We start from the raw sequence: 14,724 nt of genomic DNA on the forward strand, positions 1-14,724 counted from the left end.
TTGGCCTGACCCCCGCCACTCCTGCAAGGCCTTGCCGGGGTCTCTCCACACCCCTGTCTCCATTTCTCCTTCTAAGAAGCAGCTTGCAGCCTGGCTGCCACTGGTCAGCAGGGTACACCCCACAAAGCAGTGGAGGCAACCGTCCCACCTCCTGCTCAGGAAGGGCCCGGGGAACTCTCCAAAGACAGCCTGGAACTGCACCCGTACTTATACCTGTCTCCCCAGCCTCGGGTGGACAAGTCCTAAACTTTCCCGGCTGGCTCCTGAAAGAACCAGCCTGTCAGTGTTTCCAGAATAAGCTTGGAAAAGAAACCTCAGCTGCCCCTTACAAAACCTCCAGAGGTCTCCTAGCTTCCCAGCAAGTCTCTTTTCTCACCCTTACTGTGCCCAGGGCCTTTGGGAACCAGCTCAGTGAGGTACAAGGCACATTGGCCTGGGAGTCACGAGACCTGGGCTACAGTCCCCACTGAGCTGTTAATGAGCTCTGCGCCCTTGGGTTGGCCACTCAACCTCTCCAGGCCTCAGATTCCCCTTCTGAAAAATGGGGTCAGACTCCTTGCTCTGTCTGCCTCACAGAAATGTTGCATGGCTGAAAATGAAATAAAAGACATGAAAACAAACGTCTCTCCCTCCTCTACTCAGACAAGGATGGGAGGGGCCGCTGCAGGCACAGCGGAGGAACCTGAGGCGGTGGGGGGTGGACATGGCAGAAAGACAGCGCTCTGCACAACCATGGTGGAAACAGAGCCTGGACCTGGTATCTCCTTTCCCAGAGGCTGGAACCTGAGATCCTACATTTAACCTACAACTATGGAGAAGCTAAAGAGAGAGAGAGAGACAGAGACGAGAGAGACAGTCTTCGTGCCAGGCCAGCAGCCAGCCGAGGCCCCTGGTGGTGGGGTGGGGGCATGGCCACACCCAGCCTACTCCAAGCCAGCTTGGTTTGGCCTTAACCAGGCTCTTGTGGACCAGACCTCCCAGCAGAGGCCGGAATAACAATAGTAATTGTAGGAATAAGGGCAGCTGCGAGGTACTGAGTGCTTGGTACACGGCAGGACAGGCTGAGAGCTTACGCAAGCCTCATAACTCACTGCAACGCACTGGGTGGGCAACACCCCAGGCAATGAGTAGCGCATCAGGGTTCGAACCCTAGTCTAATTCCAGAGCCTATGGCCACTTGCAAAGTGGACAGGGCTCAGTCCTGCCCTCAAGGGGCTCAGTCCAGTGGGGAGATGGACCCAGAACAGGAAAGATGGACTATGGGTCTTTGGAGCCCAGAGGAGGGAGAGCTCATCAGCCTGGGTGGTAGAGGGTCAGAGCTCATCTTCCCACTTCACTTGTACCTGGAAGACATGGGCTGTCAGGAACATACCTGTGTGGTTCATGAATGGCCTGGCACCCAGCACAGGGCTCAGGGAAATAATGCTGAGTGAAAGAACGAACAAAGGAAAAAACCCAGTTTGAGTCTTGGGTCTCTAACTTCCCAAGACAATCTCTTTCCATTGCACCCTAAAGCTTTGCAACACATCCTAAAATTTGCCCCCCCCAAATTTAGAGGGCTGTCTCTTTAAGAACATTGCCTTGCTGATTTAGGATGGTTTCAACCCCAGCTGATGAAGCCCAGGATGACCCAGGTCATCCTCCAGCCTGTATCAGGGAAACCTTTCCGTGGAGTCTTAGATAGCTGGGGCTGATAGGATGCAGAACTCCGCCACCCCGGCCAGCACCTGCCAGGTCACGGCAAAGCTTAGAGCTGGTGAACTGGGTCACAGCTCCACACTCCCGGTGCTCCTGAGACCCACTTCGGACAGAGGTCCCCTTCCCTCCCTCTGCCCCTAATGCTTGCCACCTTACTCTGTCAATGTTCCTCTCCCAGGCTGCAATTTCAGGTCTGTGCCTGTCTTCAGTACTACCCAGAGAGTAGCTCCTGAGACACCCCCCTGCCTCCCCACGCAGAGCCCGACACACAGGAAGTGCCCAGCAAACATAGGAGGTGCTCAGCAAACGTGTGCTCCTGCGTGGGTCTTGCTGGCTCATGACAACTTGAGTAGCTATCTTTGGCTCAGCTGCTACCTGAGTCCCCTGGCATGTTTGGAGGCCGACACGGGGTGGGATCCTAGATGATGTGCGGGCTCCCTTGGCCCGATTGCTAGGCCACTGATTTCAGGGCATCTCCAGAGGCAGAAGACATAACCCTCAGCTGCTGTGGCTGCAGGAGGAGAATCATGCTGGTGCTGCCTCAGGCTGGAGAGAGGCTCTCTGTCCCCAGCAGCCCCCTGCAATCCCGGCAGTGTCCATCCCCAAGGCTGCCAGACCTTGCCCCGGCTCCTGGAAATAACAGCAACGCAGTAGAATTCACTGTAAGAAAGCGCCATGTTGATCAGGCTCTTACTTGCGCCGGGTTCTGTGCTGGTGCTTCACCAGCCTCGCGATAACCCCAAGAAGCGGTACTGTGACGTCACCCTCGCTTTGCAGAGGAGGAGGAGCTTGTGGAGAGGGCAATCAGCTCGGCCTCGCCCTCAGGCCCGCAAGGAGCAGCACTGCAGGCGAGGCAACCATCTGCGGCCGATTTGCTGAGTGCCTACCCTGTGGCAGGCCCCGTGCTGGGTGCAGGGTGACCCAAGTAAACGAGACAAGACTGGGCCTGTCGGCTCTGCTCAGGCTCCGAACTGCTGAGTGGGACAGGCAAGCTCTCCCAGGAGTTCGGGGGACAGCGGGAAGGGAGGGGGCTGGTGTGTGGAGAGGCAAGGGCCGGGCAGGGAGCCAGCTCTGCCCCTGATGACAGGCCTCCCTGACATACGGCTGACTCCTAGAGAGAGGCACAGCTAGCACGGGGGACTGTCACAGTCATCTAGGGCTGCGTAACAAACCACCCCGAAGCTCACTGACAAATTAGCAACATTTTCGTGTTTATCATGCTTCTGTGGGTTGGCTGGGCTCGACCGAGGCTTCTTCCTGGAAATGCTAAATGTGCTCCCTCAGCTGAAAACCTTCTGAAAGGGCGCCCCCGGGGGACTTCCTCTGGAGTCTCATCCCCAGTCAGGGCCCCCCCAGGTGCCCCTCCCAGCCCTTGCTGACTCCCCTCCTCTCTGCTCAACAAACTGGTCCACGACGGTGGCCTTCTTAGCCTGTCAGCCCTGGTGACCCAGTAAACTGCACCCCGACCACCGGACAAGTCAGGGCCTGGCGATGGGCAAGAAGAGACCGCAAGCCGCTTCCCTCTCTGGGCCCCTTTTCCTCGAAAGGACTTCATGTTTCCCGGTTCCTTTGTGTTCACCTAATTGTGTCACTCTTCAACACCACCCTCCTCTAACTGTGCCATTTCCACAGCTCCTTTTTCTCCTACTCCTTCCCTCCTTCAAGTGCCAAAATCCCATGCACAGACCCTCATGTGGCTCAAACACCCCCTTCCCCTTGGTTCTAAGAAAACCAAAATCTTGGTGCCCCCCCCAGACCCGCCTCCCTCTGCATGGTGGCTAATGAGTTCGCCCTTCGCATGCTAGTTTATTTCCCTTCAGCCCGATAATGGCAACTTCATTAAGAAAACCATACCCTTGCTGAGCTGGAGACCTCCAGATGGCAGGAACAGAGCAGCTTAATGGGGCCTGTGGGCGGCCAGGCTGCCTCCCAGGCTCCCCTCCCCACCTTCCTCCTTCTGTGTCCAAGGCCTCCAAAGTCCCCCCCCGCCACCATGCCCCTCTCAAAGCCCTCTCCCTCCCCACCCCAGGCCCCCCTCCCTCCTCTGCTTCTTCCTCCCTCACCTGCCCGCTCCAGCTGACCGTGGAGGTGTCAGGGTCCTCCCTGGGCCTTGGCCAGCCCCAGAGAGAGGGGACATGAAGGCCATGACAGGCCCTGCCCACACTCGGCCGTGATCTGCCAGGCTGGCTCGGTGCTCCCCCAGCCCCCAAGTCCTCCCTGGAGGATGAAGAATTGCTCTGAAGCAGCACGCTTGCCGGGTGGGCCGTCAGAAGCCCACCCAGCACCTGCTGGGCCACTAAAAACAGCGTCCTGCTACTTCCCTGAACCCTAGTTCCTCTGTCTCAAGAACGGAGACCATGTTACCAGCCTCTTGGGTGGTTGTAAAGACTAAAGGAATTAACGCATCTAAAGCATTCAGACCCACGTAATGGAAAGTTCAGGCCCACGAATGGCAGCTGGTATTACTGTTACTGTTGTTATTATGTACGACTAGCCTCTTGTGCGTTCTGAATTTGGTGATAGAAATGAAACTTAAAAAGTCACTGCCTCCCTCCTGCTCTGTCAAATCCCCCTTGCTGAGCATCTCTCAGCGGCATCTTGAGCAGACCCCAGAGCTTTCTGGTTATTTTCAGTTATTCAAAGTCAGGTCCAGCAGGGTTTATTGCTCCACCCCGGCACCCAGTTTCCATCTGGTCTTCCAATTCCTGTGAAACATTGGGCTGATGTGAGGGGCTATCTTACCAGGGGTCTCCCTCCCACTCCCCACACCCCTCCCTGTCATTTCCACCCAAGGCCACAGCTGTTCCTCTCTCCCCAGACCTTCCGGTGGCAGGTGGCCAGCAGCATCGACAGCAACGAGATGCTCGAGATTCAGATCTTCAACTACAGCAAAGTCTTCAGCAACAAGTAAGTGAGGGGTGGGGCACGAGAGGCGGGGCCCCGAGGGGCGGGGCGCCTGCCCTGCTCCTTGGGCTGCCCCCTCCTTTGAGTTTAAAAGGGGACCCGCACTGGGGCCTGGATTGACCTTCAAAGACCCGCCCCCACCCACCCCCCAAACCCCTGCTCCCTCATGTCCTCAGAGTCTCCCAGCCCTCCCAATCCTTGTTGGCCACGTTCACTCTCTCTGTCCCCAGTCCCGGCACAGCTTCCTGTCCCCTTCCTCAAGTTTTCCCCCTTACACAATGCTGGGCAACCGTTACCCATCAGAGAAAGTGATAATACCCTCCAACAGACCATCTATCTGTAGCCTTGAGAGTGAACTTGTCACACCTGTGAAGGACTGGAAGCTCCGAGGCAGTTTGGTTCAGTGGTTTAGGAGTCAGGAGAGCCTGCTCTCAGATCCCAGCTCAGTCATCTACTGTGTGACTCTGCCCAGGTTGCATGACCTCTCTGAGTTCAATGTTTGCATGTGTAAAGAGGATAAGTACTTACCTCAAAGGGAAGCTGTGAGAATTAAATGAGATAGATGTTCATTCATTCATTCAGTCCCCATGTTTACTAAGTGCCTACTGTGACCCAGTTCACCGGCGAGGTTTCCACCTTCATGGAGCTTACAATCTGCAATGGAGCCCATCTACCTCCTTTTGCTGAACCACTACCAGGGGTTCAGCAAAAGTAGTTCCCATCCTTCTCTCTGGGTGACAAGCAAAATTCAGAATCATTTGAACAGTCTGGAATGGTGGCTAAATATAGTACATGTAAGTTCCTGTCTTGGATTTGAAAGCCAATTTTCTTATACAAGCTAGAGGGGGTCATGGCTGAACCATGACACATCTGAAATGGTGCGGGGGTTTTATTCACTGAGAGCTCAGTATGACTCAACAGTGGGAGAAGACCTCAAATGAATGAAAAGCTGACCTACCCCTAGGTCATGTTAGTAGGAGAGCCAGCAGAGCAGGAGAGGTGAGGGGCAAGGGTTCCACTGTCCCCATGCTGCTTGGACAGAGCACGAGTAGGCACTGCCTTGTGGTTGCCAGGGGGAAGGGACTTTAAATCTTGCCTCATGACAAGGGGATGAGAGCCTAGAGGAGAAAATCACAGAAGACACGTTCATCCATCCATCCATCCTTGGTCCATCCTTTCAGTCACTCATCAAACATTCACTGAGAAACACTCTATACCAGGCAGACACTGTGCTAGTCATTGGAGATACTAAGATGAGGGATTAGGGCACCATGTCTGTCCCCTAAGAAGGTTTTCTGCCATGTGAAAGAGGAAAGATGTGTGCCTAGAAGCAGGATCAGGGCAGGGCTGCATTGCTGGTGGACAGCAGACAGATGAAAGATGGCCAGAGCTCTCCAACCAATGAGCTGTCACGGGGAGAGGGTTAGCAGAGAGTGGACCATGATGCTGTAAAGGGGATTTTGGAGTCAGGAAGGGCCAAACCACGTGACCTCCAAGGATTCTGTGGCTTTTATCGGGAGCCGGAGAGATCTCAGCTGGGTATGGGATGTGGGCATTCCAGGCCCACTGGCAGGGAGGCCTATCAGGGCATCCCATCATTCAGGCAGCTGCCTCTGGCACCCACAAGAAAGGTTGGTGAGACACCCCACCAGGGGCCCCCAAGATGAAGCAGGACCTTCTTCCCTGGGATGAGAGATGGGGTAACCTGTGAGAACAGGAGAAACAGGCACAGGCACAGCAAGGTGGATGTGGGGGAAGAAGCAGAATCGGAAGCTGAGGGCTGGGAGGAGCTCCAGGCATCCCAACAGGACCCACGGTAGACAGCAGAGCACCGGGGAGCCTCAGAGCTCAGCCAGGGCAACCCTCGCTGTGCAGATGGGGAAAGTGAGCCTCGGAGAGGTTGCTGAGGCCACAGGGGTAGACGGCAGTAGGGGGGTGGCTAGGATACTGGTCTCCTTCCTCCCCTTCCTAAACCTCAAACTCCCAGAAACCAGGCTATGTGAACAGTGATGGTGGAAACCCAGGATGTGGAAGAGATTGCTGAACCATTTAAATGAAAGCTGCCGGACCAATCCCTAAAATGCTTGAAAACATCAAAACTCTTGCTATAAACAAATCAGAAGTATCTGGTAAATTGTTTAGGGAATCAACTACTGTAACAGTGAGTATGCTGGAATATAAGGCTTCGATGAGTCGTTCTAAACACCAGCAAGAAGGAGACAGAAGTGGGGAGTCCCTACTCTGATTCTCCTTTCTCTCTCCCGGCCCTCCATGCCCCCACCCAGGAAAAGGCAGGAAACCCCACAAGGGGAGGCCTGGACCTGGTGGAAGTGGGTCCTGCTGTTTCCTTGGAAGCCTGGAGAAGGTCCAGGGCACTGTTGGCTGCAGAGCTGGGGTGGGGAGGACTGGTGGTCTCGTGGACAACGCAGGGCCCACCTGACACAGGCCAGCTCGGGGGGGTCGGAAAGGGAAGGCAGGTGCTTGGAGTCAGGTGGGCCTCAGTCTCCCACCCTGGAGTCTGGGCTCTATTTCCCAGAGCCAAAGAAAAGGGCCACCTAGTGCTTGCCCTCTGTCCCCACCGTGGCCCAGCTCAGTCACCAGGCTCCTTCTGATGGGGCAGCTGAGCCTCTGGGGAGCCTCTGGGGGTTGCGCCGGGCATGGCAACCAGCAAAGCCACACCCGCTGCTCGGGACAGTGGCCGGCACCCAGCGGGCCCCCCTTACTTTGTGTAATGAGTAAATGTCAGGAGGAGAGGGCGTACAGGGTAGGAGGATCTGGGCACAGGAATTCGAGTGGCCCTTCTTCTCTGAAGAGCTCAGGGCTCTCCAGGAACCCAGTCACATGACTGGTACATTTGGGGAAACTGAGGTAAAGGAGGCTGGCGTGAGATTTAGAACCTGTGAGCCTGATCCCACCACCACCCACCACAGAGAAAGGGACTTATTCTAGAAGCAGAGGGCAGCATAGAAGCTGACCCCTCACCCAGGCCAGGAGACTCCAGGTCTGCTCCGCCCACCTTGAATGAGGTCCTTTTACAAGAGCCTTGGGCTTCCCTGTGAGGACGTGGTGTTGGGTCCAGAGGATCTTGTGCCACCCCCTCTGCCTGTCCAGAACCCTGGAGGGGGGCTGGTCTGACCCAGGCACCAGTCTCCTGGGGCTCCTGAATAATTCAGGAGCCAGGAGAGCAGTGGAGGCCTGGTGAGGCCTCAGGCACTTGACACCAGCTCCCAGGGGAAAGCAATGAATTATTGACAGACCCTGGTGCCTGGTTGCAACTCTACTGTGGTCAGTCTGTGGGCCCCCCTCGCTGCTGGCTAACTACCCGAGAATCCTGCCCCTGCTCAGCCTTCCCAGCCGCTCCGTGGGGGCCAGCCCAGCCTCCAGAATCAGGGGTTGCCATCCGGAGGGCCCACCTCCCAGGCAGCTCCTCCACGCTGACCCACTGAGCTTCCAGCCAGGCTGGACAAAGGGCAGCTGGGATCGGGGCAGGAGGTGGTCTCCGGGGTCACCAGGCAGGCCAGACCCAAGGCTTCCCTTCCTGCACCAGCTCCTTCCCCAGAGAACATCCATGGCAGGGGGTTGAGGGGCAACGCTCTGTTGGAAGCAGCATGCGGGCACTTGTTTTGAAGTTGTGTTCTCATAGCGAGCGCCCTGGTTTTGCTTAGACGGTACGTTACAGATGTGCAAAAAGGGTAAAGTTTTATAAAAAATGTTTTTCTTTATTTTTTTAAAGTTTTTATTGGAGGACAATTGATTTACAATGTTGTGTTAGTTTCAGGTGTACAGCAAAGTGAGTCAGTTTTATATATATACATACAGCCACTCTTTTTTTTTCTTAGATTCTTTTCCCATATAGGCCACTACAGAGTACTGAGTAGAGTTCCCTGTGCCATACAGTAGGTTCTTATTCGTTATATACATTATACATAGTAGTGTGTGTATGTCAGTCCCAATCCGCCAATTTATCCCTCCCCCCACCTTATCCCCTGGTAACCATAAGTTTGTTTTCTACATCCATGACTCTAATTCCCTTTTGTAAATGAGTTCATTTGTACCCTTTTTTTTTTAGATTCCACATGTAAGCGATATCATATGATATCTGTCCTTCTGTGTCTGACTTCCTTCACGCAGTATGACAATCTCTAGGTCCATCCATGTTGCTGCAGATGGCATTATTTTGTCCTTTTCATGGCTGAGTAATATTCCATTGTATAGATGTACCACATCTTTTTTATCCACTCCTCTGGTGACGGATGTGTCCTTTATCCTTAACATAAGACTGAGATCACATCCGTTGTCCATTTCAAAGAACACTATTTTATTTTTGTTTGGGGGAAGCAGCGGGTAACTATTAAGAGTTAAAGCCCCACAAGCCACCCCCTGTGGGTATGGTGAATTCAGTCCTCTGGCCTTGCTAGCTCCCAGGATCCCAGCCACATCTTCTGGGCCGCAGGTTTGCTCTGGCTCTGTGAGGCTGTGCATCTGCCCCCAGAGCCCACCCTGTGCAGGAGACCAGTGTGTATGGGCCCTCCAGACGGCAAACACCACCCCACCCCATGCCCTGCTGTGACATGTGACATCTGAGTGTGGCGGTATTAGAGGACTTTCACTTGAGCGTACTCACCACCACCCAGTGAAGCAAGTGGTATCACCTCCTTTGGGGAGGTGGAAAAACAGCAAGGCTCAGAGAGGTTGGAGAACCAGCCCAAGTCACACAGCTGCCAGGTGGTAGAAACCCTCTTAGACCCCGCTGGGCAAACCCATCTCTGTCTGACTCCAGAGCCCAGGCTCTTTCTGCTGTCTACATTGCCTCCCATTAGGGATGGCATTTCGTCTGTGTGTGAACAGGGCTTGGACCAGGGCATGAGGAGAGGGGAATTTGCCAGAAGGTGGATCTCAGCTTACTGTGTGATTGAAGCAGAGGTGGATGGGTGAGCAGTGAGAGCAGCCGGGATGTAGTGAGGTCCCCGTCACTGGGCGTCTAGCAGGATCTGGGAATGTGTGTCAGGGAGGAGGTTTAAGGGACTTCTCCTTTTTTTTTTATTTTTTACTTAACATCTTTATTGCAGTATAATTGCTTTACAATGGTGTGTTAGTTTCTGCTTTATAACAAAGTGAATCAGCTATCCTAAGGGACTTCTCCTTGACGGAATGCTGGGCAAGCTTTCCTCTTAGGTCCCTCGCAAGTCTAAAGGTCTGAGAACTTGTTTAAGCCTGGAAGGTGCCAGAGCCTTCTCTGAGCACTTGTGGGGGAATAGCTCCATCCTGCCCCCTGGGGGTGTCTTGTCACACTGCAGCATCTCTACTGATCCCTGGGTATCTTCTAGGGAAAGTTGTGCCTGCGTACCCAGCGCTCAGCAAGTGCTCAACAGGCCCTAGTGGAGCTAAAAGGGCCTGAAGTTCCAGTCAGCGAGGGGCAGTGGTAGAACAGGGATTCTCAAAGTGTGCTCCCCCAGCACCATCGTAAGCATCACCTGGACACCTGTCAGAAATAGCCATTCTGGGGCCCCACCTCGCCTGCTGAGTCAGACCCCCTGGGGTGGGGCCGGCTCCCAAGAGCAGATGGTACACATCTCTCCCAACTCGGTGCTCAGTGGCTTCACATCGGGAGCTTGAAATTGGCCTTGGTGGGGGTATTTACACCATGGAAATGAGCAAAAGCTGCAGGTCAGGATTGCCCTTCCCCTCCCCCAGCCAGTTGTTAACAGTTACCAGCACAGTGGTGGGGGGGGGGGTCCCAGTCATCTGTGATTTAGCAGGTCCTCCCAATGATTCTGTTCATGCTGAAGTTTAGAACCACAGATTTAGACCCTAAAGAGATGAGGCTGCAAAAAAGCCAGTGTATACGTTCATGCCTAGAGTCTACTGTTAGAAGGGCTACACAGGACAGAAGCTAAGAGCCCACCACCCTCATTTTATAAAGACAAAGTTGAGACCCAGGGGCAGCGGCTCTAGGTCTCCTGACCCCAGCCCGTCACTTCAGCCCAGGCTGGGGAGAGGGCAGGATGCAGCGGGGGAGGCAGCTTCCAAGGGGCTAGTCTGAGAAGAGCCTGGAAGCCAAGGTAGGCTTTAGAGTGGAGGGATGGTATGAACAGTTTCACCCATAGGGAGGATGGGGCGAGCTGACAGATGGAGCTCTGCACCCCGGAGAGAAGCATTCATTCACTGTGGCTGCTCCCAGCACTCTCTCCCCTCACACAGACGGGAGGCTTTTTTAAAACAGTGTCTCCCTCCATGGCCCTCAGGAGGATGCAGACATCAGACATGTCCGGTAAAGTCAGAATCCACCTGATACCTCACCTCATCCGAAGTGGCCCTTAAATTAACTGCATCCCCTCCTGCTTTCTATAAGCCAAGGGCAGCACCAGATGATCCCAAGGTCCCCTCCTGTCTCACACCCTGTGAATGCCCCCCTCTGCTTCTGTCCCTTCAACCAGAAGTGGTGTGTATGTTTTAATCTACCCCATGTGGAATCACCGTGTGAGAGCATCTCTCTGAGTACCTGTTCTCTCCTAGAGCAATAACCTTCAAACCATGGGATGAAATGGCATGCAGGTTAACTCAGTCAGCATTTATGGGGCCCCCACTGTTGTTCATTAATTCAGCCAGTAGATTTTGAGATCTCCTGTGAGCCAGAAATATCAAATAGAGTCTGGAAATAGGAAACATCTGCTTCCCTGGAAAAGCTCACGCTATAACGTCACCCCCTTGATAGCGACCAGACAGCTCCTGGAGTGCTGACTATGTACTAGGCGCTCTGCTAAGAACTTGGCACAGAGGATCTCTGTTAGTCCTCTATACAGCAACTCTGTGAAGCAGGGTTTATTAGCTCATCTTAGGAGAAATCTGGGACTGAGAGCCCAGGTCAGCTGCCCAGGAAGCAGGTAACCCTCTAGTAAGTGTCTGAGCTGGGTTTCCAATCCCGTCTCTCCGACTCCAGGTCTGTGCTCATCGCAACACTGCCCTGCTGATCCCCTCTAGGCAGCTGGGTGGATGGGAATCCCACAGTCAGATGGGTTCTTGCCCCAAGGAGCTTGCAGAATGCAGGTGTGTGTGGGCATCACTACTGACTCAACAGAGGACGAACGAGCCAGTGGTGCCAGTGAGGGGTAGAGACCTTGGTAGTGATTAGGGAGGTGGAAGGGGGAAGAGCTATCTGTGTGTCCAGGAGCCTCTGGTCCTTCCCCACAGCCTCCGTGCTGGGCATCTGGAAGCTGCTCCGCAGGGGCTCAGCAACCCCAATCGCCTGTACCCAAGGAGCACGAGGCTCTGCCAGCACACACTGTCTGTGGACATCCCCCCAGCTACTCACTGCCCTCAAGCTCTCCCAGGGAAATGGCCGTCATACGTACAACCACACACAGTTGTTGGGGGTCACAGACCTCCTGGACATGCCACCCTGGCCAGCCCCAGCTCCTGGGCCACCTTCTCCAACCCCAGCCTGGAGCCTGAGCCAGCCCTCTCGTCCCCTTGCCAGCCAGTCACAGCCTCTCGGGATGTCAGCCTTGCTCCTCTTTCTGGCCTCTTCATGTGAAACCATGAAGACCACGCCCCCTCTGCCATTCACAGGCTGATCGGGACCTTCCGCATGGTGCTGCAGAAGGTGGTGGAGGAGAAGCACGTGGAGGTGACCGACATGCTGATTGACGACAACAACGCGATCATCCAGGTGAGGGCGCCCAGAGAGTCCCTGGACCTGCCTATTACGGGTCACCTGGGGGCCTGCTGGCCTCCCTGCCTCTGCACATAGCGTGGCCTGGGGAGCACTCCTTGTGGGCGGGGAGGTGAGGTGGGAGGAGGAGACTCAGGTCAGACTCTGCTGGAGCCCCTCAGCCTGGCAGCCGTGGTCAGAGCCCTTGGGGCGTGACAGGGCCCCAAGGTGGACACTTCAGTCCTTCCTGCCGTGAGAGTACAAGAGAAGGCGACGGGGGGGGGATGCCCTCCCTTCTCTCCCCAGGGGCCCTTCCATCTGGACCCAGCTCAAGAATCACTAAAGACGTGTCTCTCATCATCTGAAAGCCAGTCTGAGCCCTGCTGGCCACTCCTGGGCATGACCTTCACTCTGCATGCCTGCCTTGGCGTCTAAGACTAGCCTTTCTGTGAGGGCAGGGACCTTCTTTCTACTTCATCTGTCACATCCCATCCCAGCACTTCCAACAGGAACACACGTGTACTAATGACGCAGTCTGTAGGCACTTAATACATGTTCAAACAAAGGAAGGAAATAAAGCATTCTGGACGCCCAGACCCCAGGCTCTGCTCTGACGCATCTCTCCCCGTGAGCTCATTGATGCCCACCACTGGGCAGTTGAGCCTAGTGGTGAGGAACACAGCCCTTGGGTAGAAACATTCATTAGGCCGCTCACTAACTGTGGGCTGGCTGCATACCATCTGCAAAGTGAGCAAAATTACAGTATCGACTTCACAGGACTGCTCTGAGGATTAAACGGGAATGCACAGAAAGTGTCGGAACAGTTAAGCATATAGTAAATGCTCAATAAATATATAAAGTAAGCTCAGTAGCTATTATTTCCTGGCCTCAGTTTATCCATATGTAAAATGGGGCTGTACCATGGTTCTCCAACCCTGGTCCCGCATATGACCCTATGTGGTAGCCAGCAGAATAGCCTCAGAAGCAGGACTGCAGCCACAGAGAGCCAGAATGGGAGGAACCCTCTCTGAGGAGCGCCAAGGGTGGGGGAGAAACTCCCACGGTGCCTTGGTGGCTCAAGACGCTTCTTCCCTGGGGAAATCGAAGCCTGGGCATTCAGAGGACCACATGCCTAGTGCAGGCTGCCTGTGGGGGTCGCTGGAGCCAGCCAGCTCCTGACCTGGAGGAAGGGAAAGCGTGTCTAGAGGATTTCCTAGCATCCACACGGGCTGAGGAAGGGACTAGGCTGACTCTTCCCTGTGCACTGGGGAGAAGCTACAGCTAAGAGGAGGCTTCTTGCTCTGTGGCCCAAGGACACAGAGAAAACCCCATGGTGACCTCGAGCTCCCATCCTCTCCAGATTAGGAGGGTGGGTGTCAGGTGAGCAGGAAGAAGTGCTGACCTCACGCCTTTGAGGGTGTCCAGGGCCTGGGCTCCTCTCCTGAAGGACGTTCTCAGCTCATGTCATCAAATCCCCAGAGAGCATCAGGAGCGAGGGGAAGTCAGCTGATTTCAGACAGACCAGCCCTGGTCCCCGCAGGCAGCCCTACACCACGGGGACGCTGGAGGATGCTCTTGATTGTGTGTCCAGTGGGCTCGGCCCACCCCCAGCCCAGGCTCAGCTGCCCGGCGTGGGCCGCCCACCTCGGGCACCGGGGAGGAGGAGAGCCACGTGCAGCAGGATGTGGAGCCACAGCCCATTCAGTTGTCAGCCTTTCTGAGCCTCTGTTTTTCTCATCTGCAAAACAGGAAAGTAGGGGGAGGATAGTACCCAGCTTGCCTTCCTCCAGTAAGTTAAGGGTGTGAGAGCACCTTGTAAAATCCCAGAGCAGCGGAGGACACGGGATTGTGACTGCTAGTGCTGTCCCGGCCGCTCACCACCCATCTCTCCCTCCAGACCAGCCTGTGCGTGGAGGTCCGGTATCAGGCCACAGATGGCACGGTGGGCTCCTGGGATGATGAGGACTTCCTGGGGGATGAGCCCCTTCACGAGGAAGAGAAGGACAGCCAGGAGACAGATGGGCTGCTCCCTGGCTCCCGCCCCAGTTCTCGGCAGCCGGGCGAGAAGAGCTTCCGGAGGTAACAGGCTGGGCCCTCTGTCCCCAAAGACACAGGGAGGATGCCTGGGACCTGCTCCCCTGGAAGGCCCCTCTAGGCCTGGGCTCAGAGTACAGACATGAGTTGCTGGAGAGACATACAAGAGGAGGGAAAGTGTTTCTGCAGCATCCCCTGCACCCTGACTCCAGGACTCACTGGGGAGGCAGCAGGGTATCTGCGATCAGGCTGAGGGGCCAGGCCTGCCTGCTACCCTGAGGGAGGCAAAGTTCTGGGAGGGCGGACTCTAATATGGGTGGAAGAGGCTAGACCTCCTGCCTCCTCAAAGAATGCGAAAAGCAGACAGGAGGAGGCCCTGATCTCTCTGGCCCAAGACCCAGCAGTGCCAGGCCAGCCCCAGGCAGCCTGGCCTCTGC

At 55.2% G+C, this 14,724-nt stretch overlaps 1 protein-coding gene across 1 annotated transcript in view; it reads left to right on the forward strand.

Annotated features, from left to right (window-relative positions):
- The window catches only part of OTOF (otoferlin), a 91,582-nt gene that overhangs the window by 24,505 nt on the left and 52,353 nt on the right, over positions 1-14,724 (forward strand). The window contains exons 3-5 of the mRNA XM_004268112.4: positions 4,517-4,605; positions 12,172-12,271; positions 14,151-14,332. Coding sequence (XP_004268160.1) covers positions 4,517-4,605; positions 12,172-12,271; positions 14,151-14,332 — 371 coding nt within the window. The remainder of the gene's footprint in view (positions 1-4,516; positions 4,606-12,171; positions 12,272-14,150; positions 14,333-14,724) is intronic.

This window comes from Orcinus orca, chromosome 13 (genome assembly GCF_937001465.1).
Source record: "Orcinus orca chromosome 13, mOrcOrc1.1, whole genome shotgun sequence".
Classification (NCBI taxonomy): Eukaryota; Metazoa; Chordata; class Mammalia; order Artiodactyla; family Delphinidae; genus Orcinus; species Orcinus orca.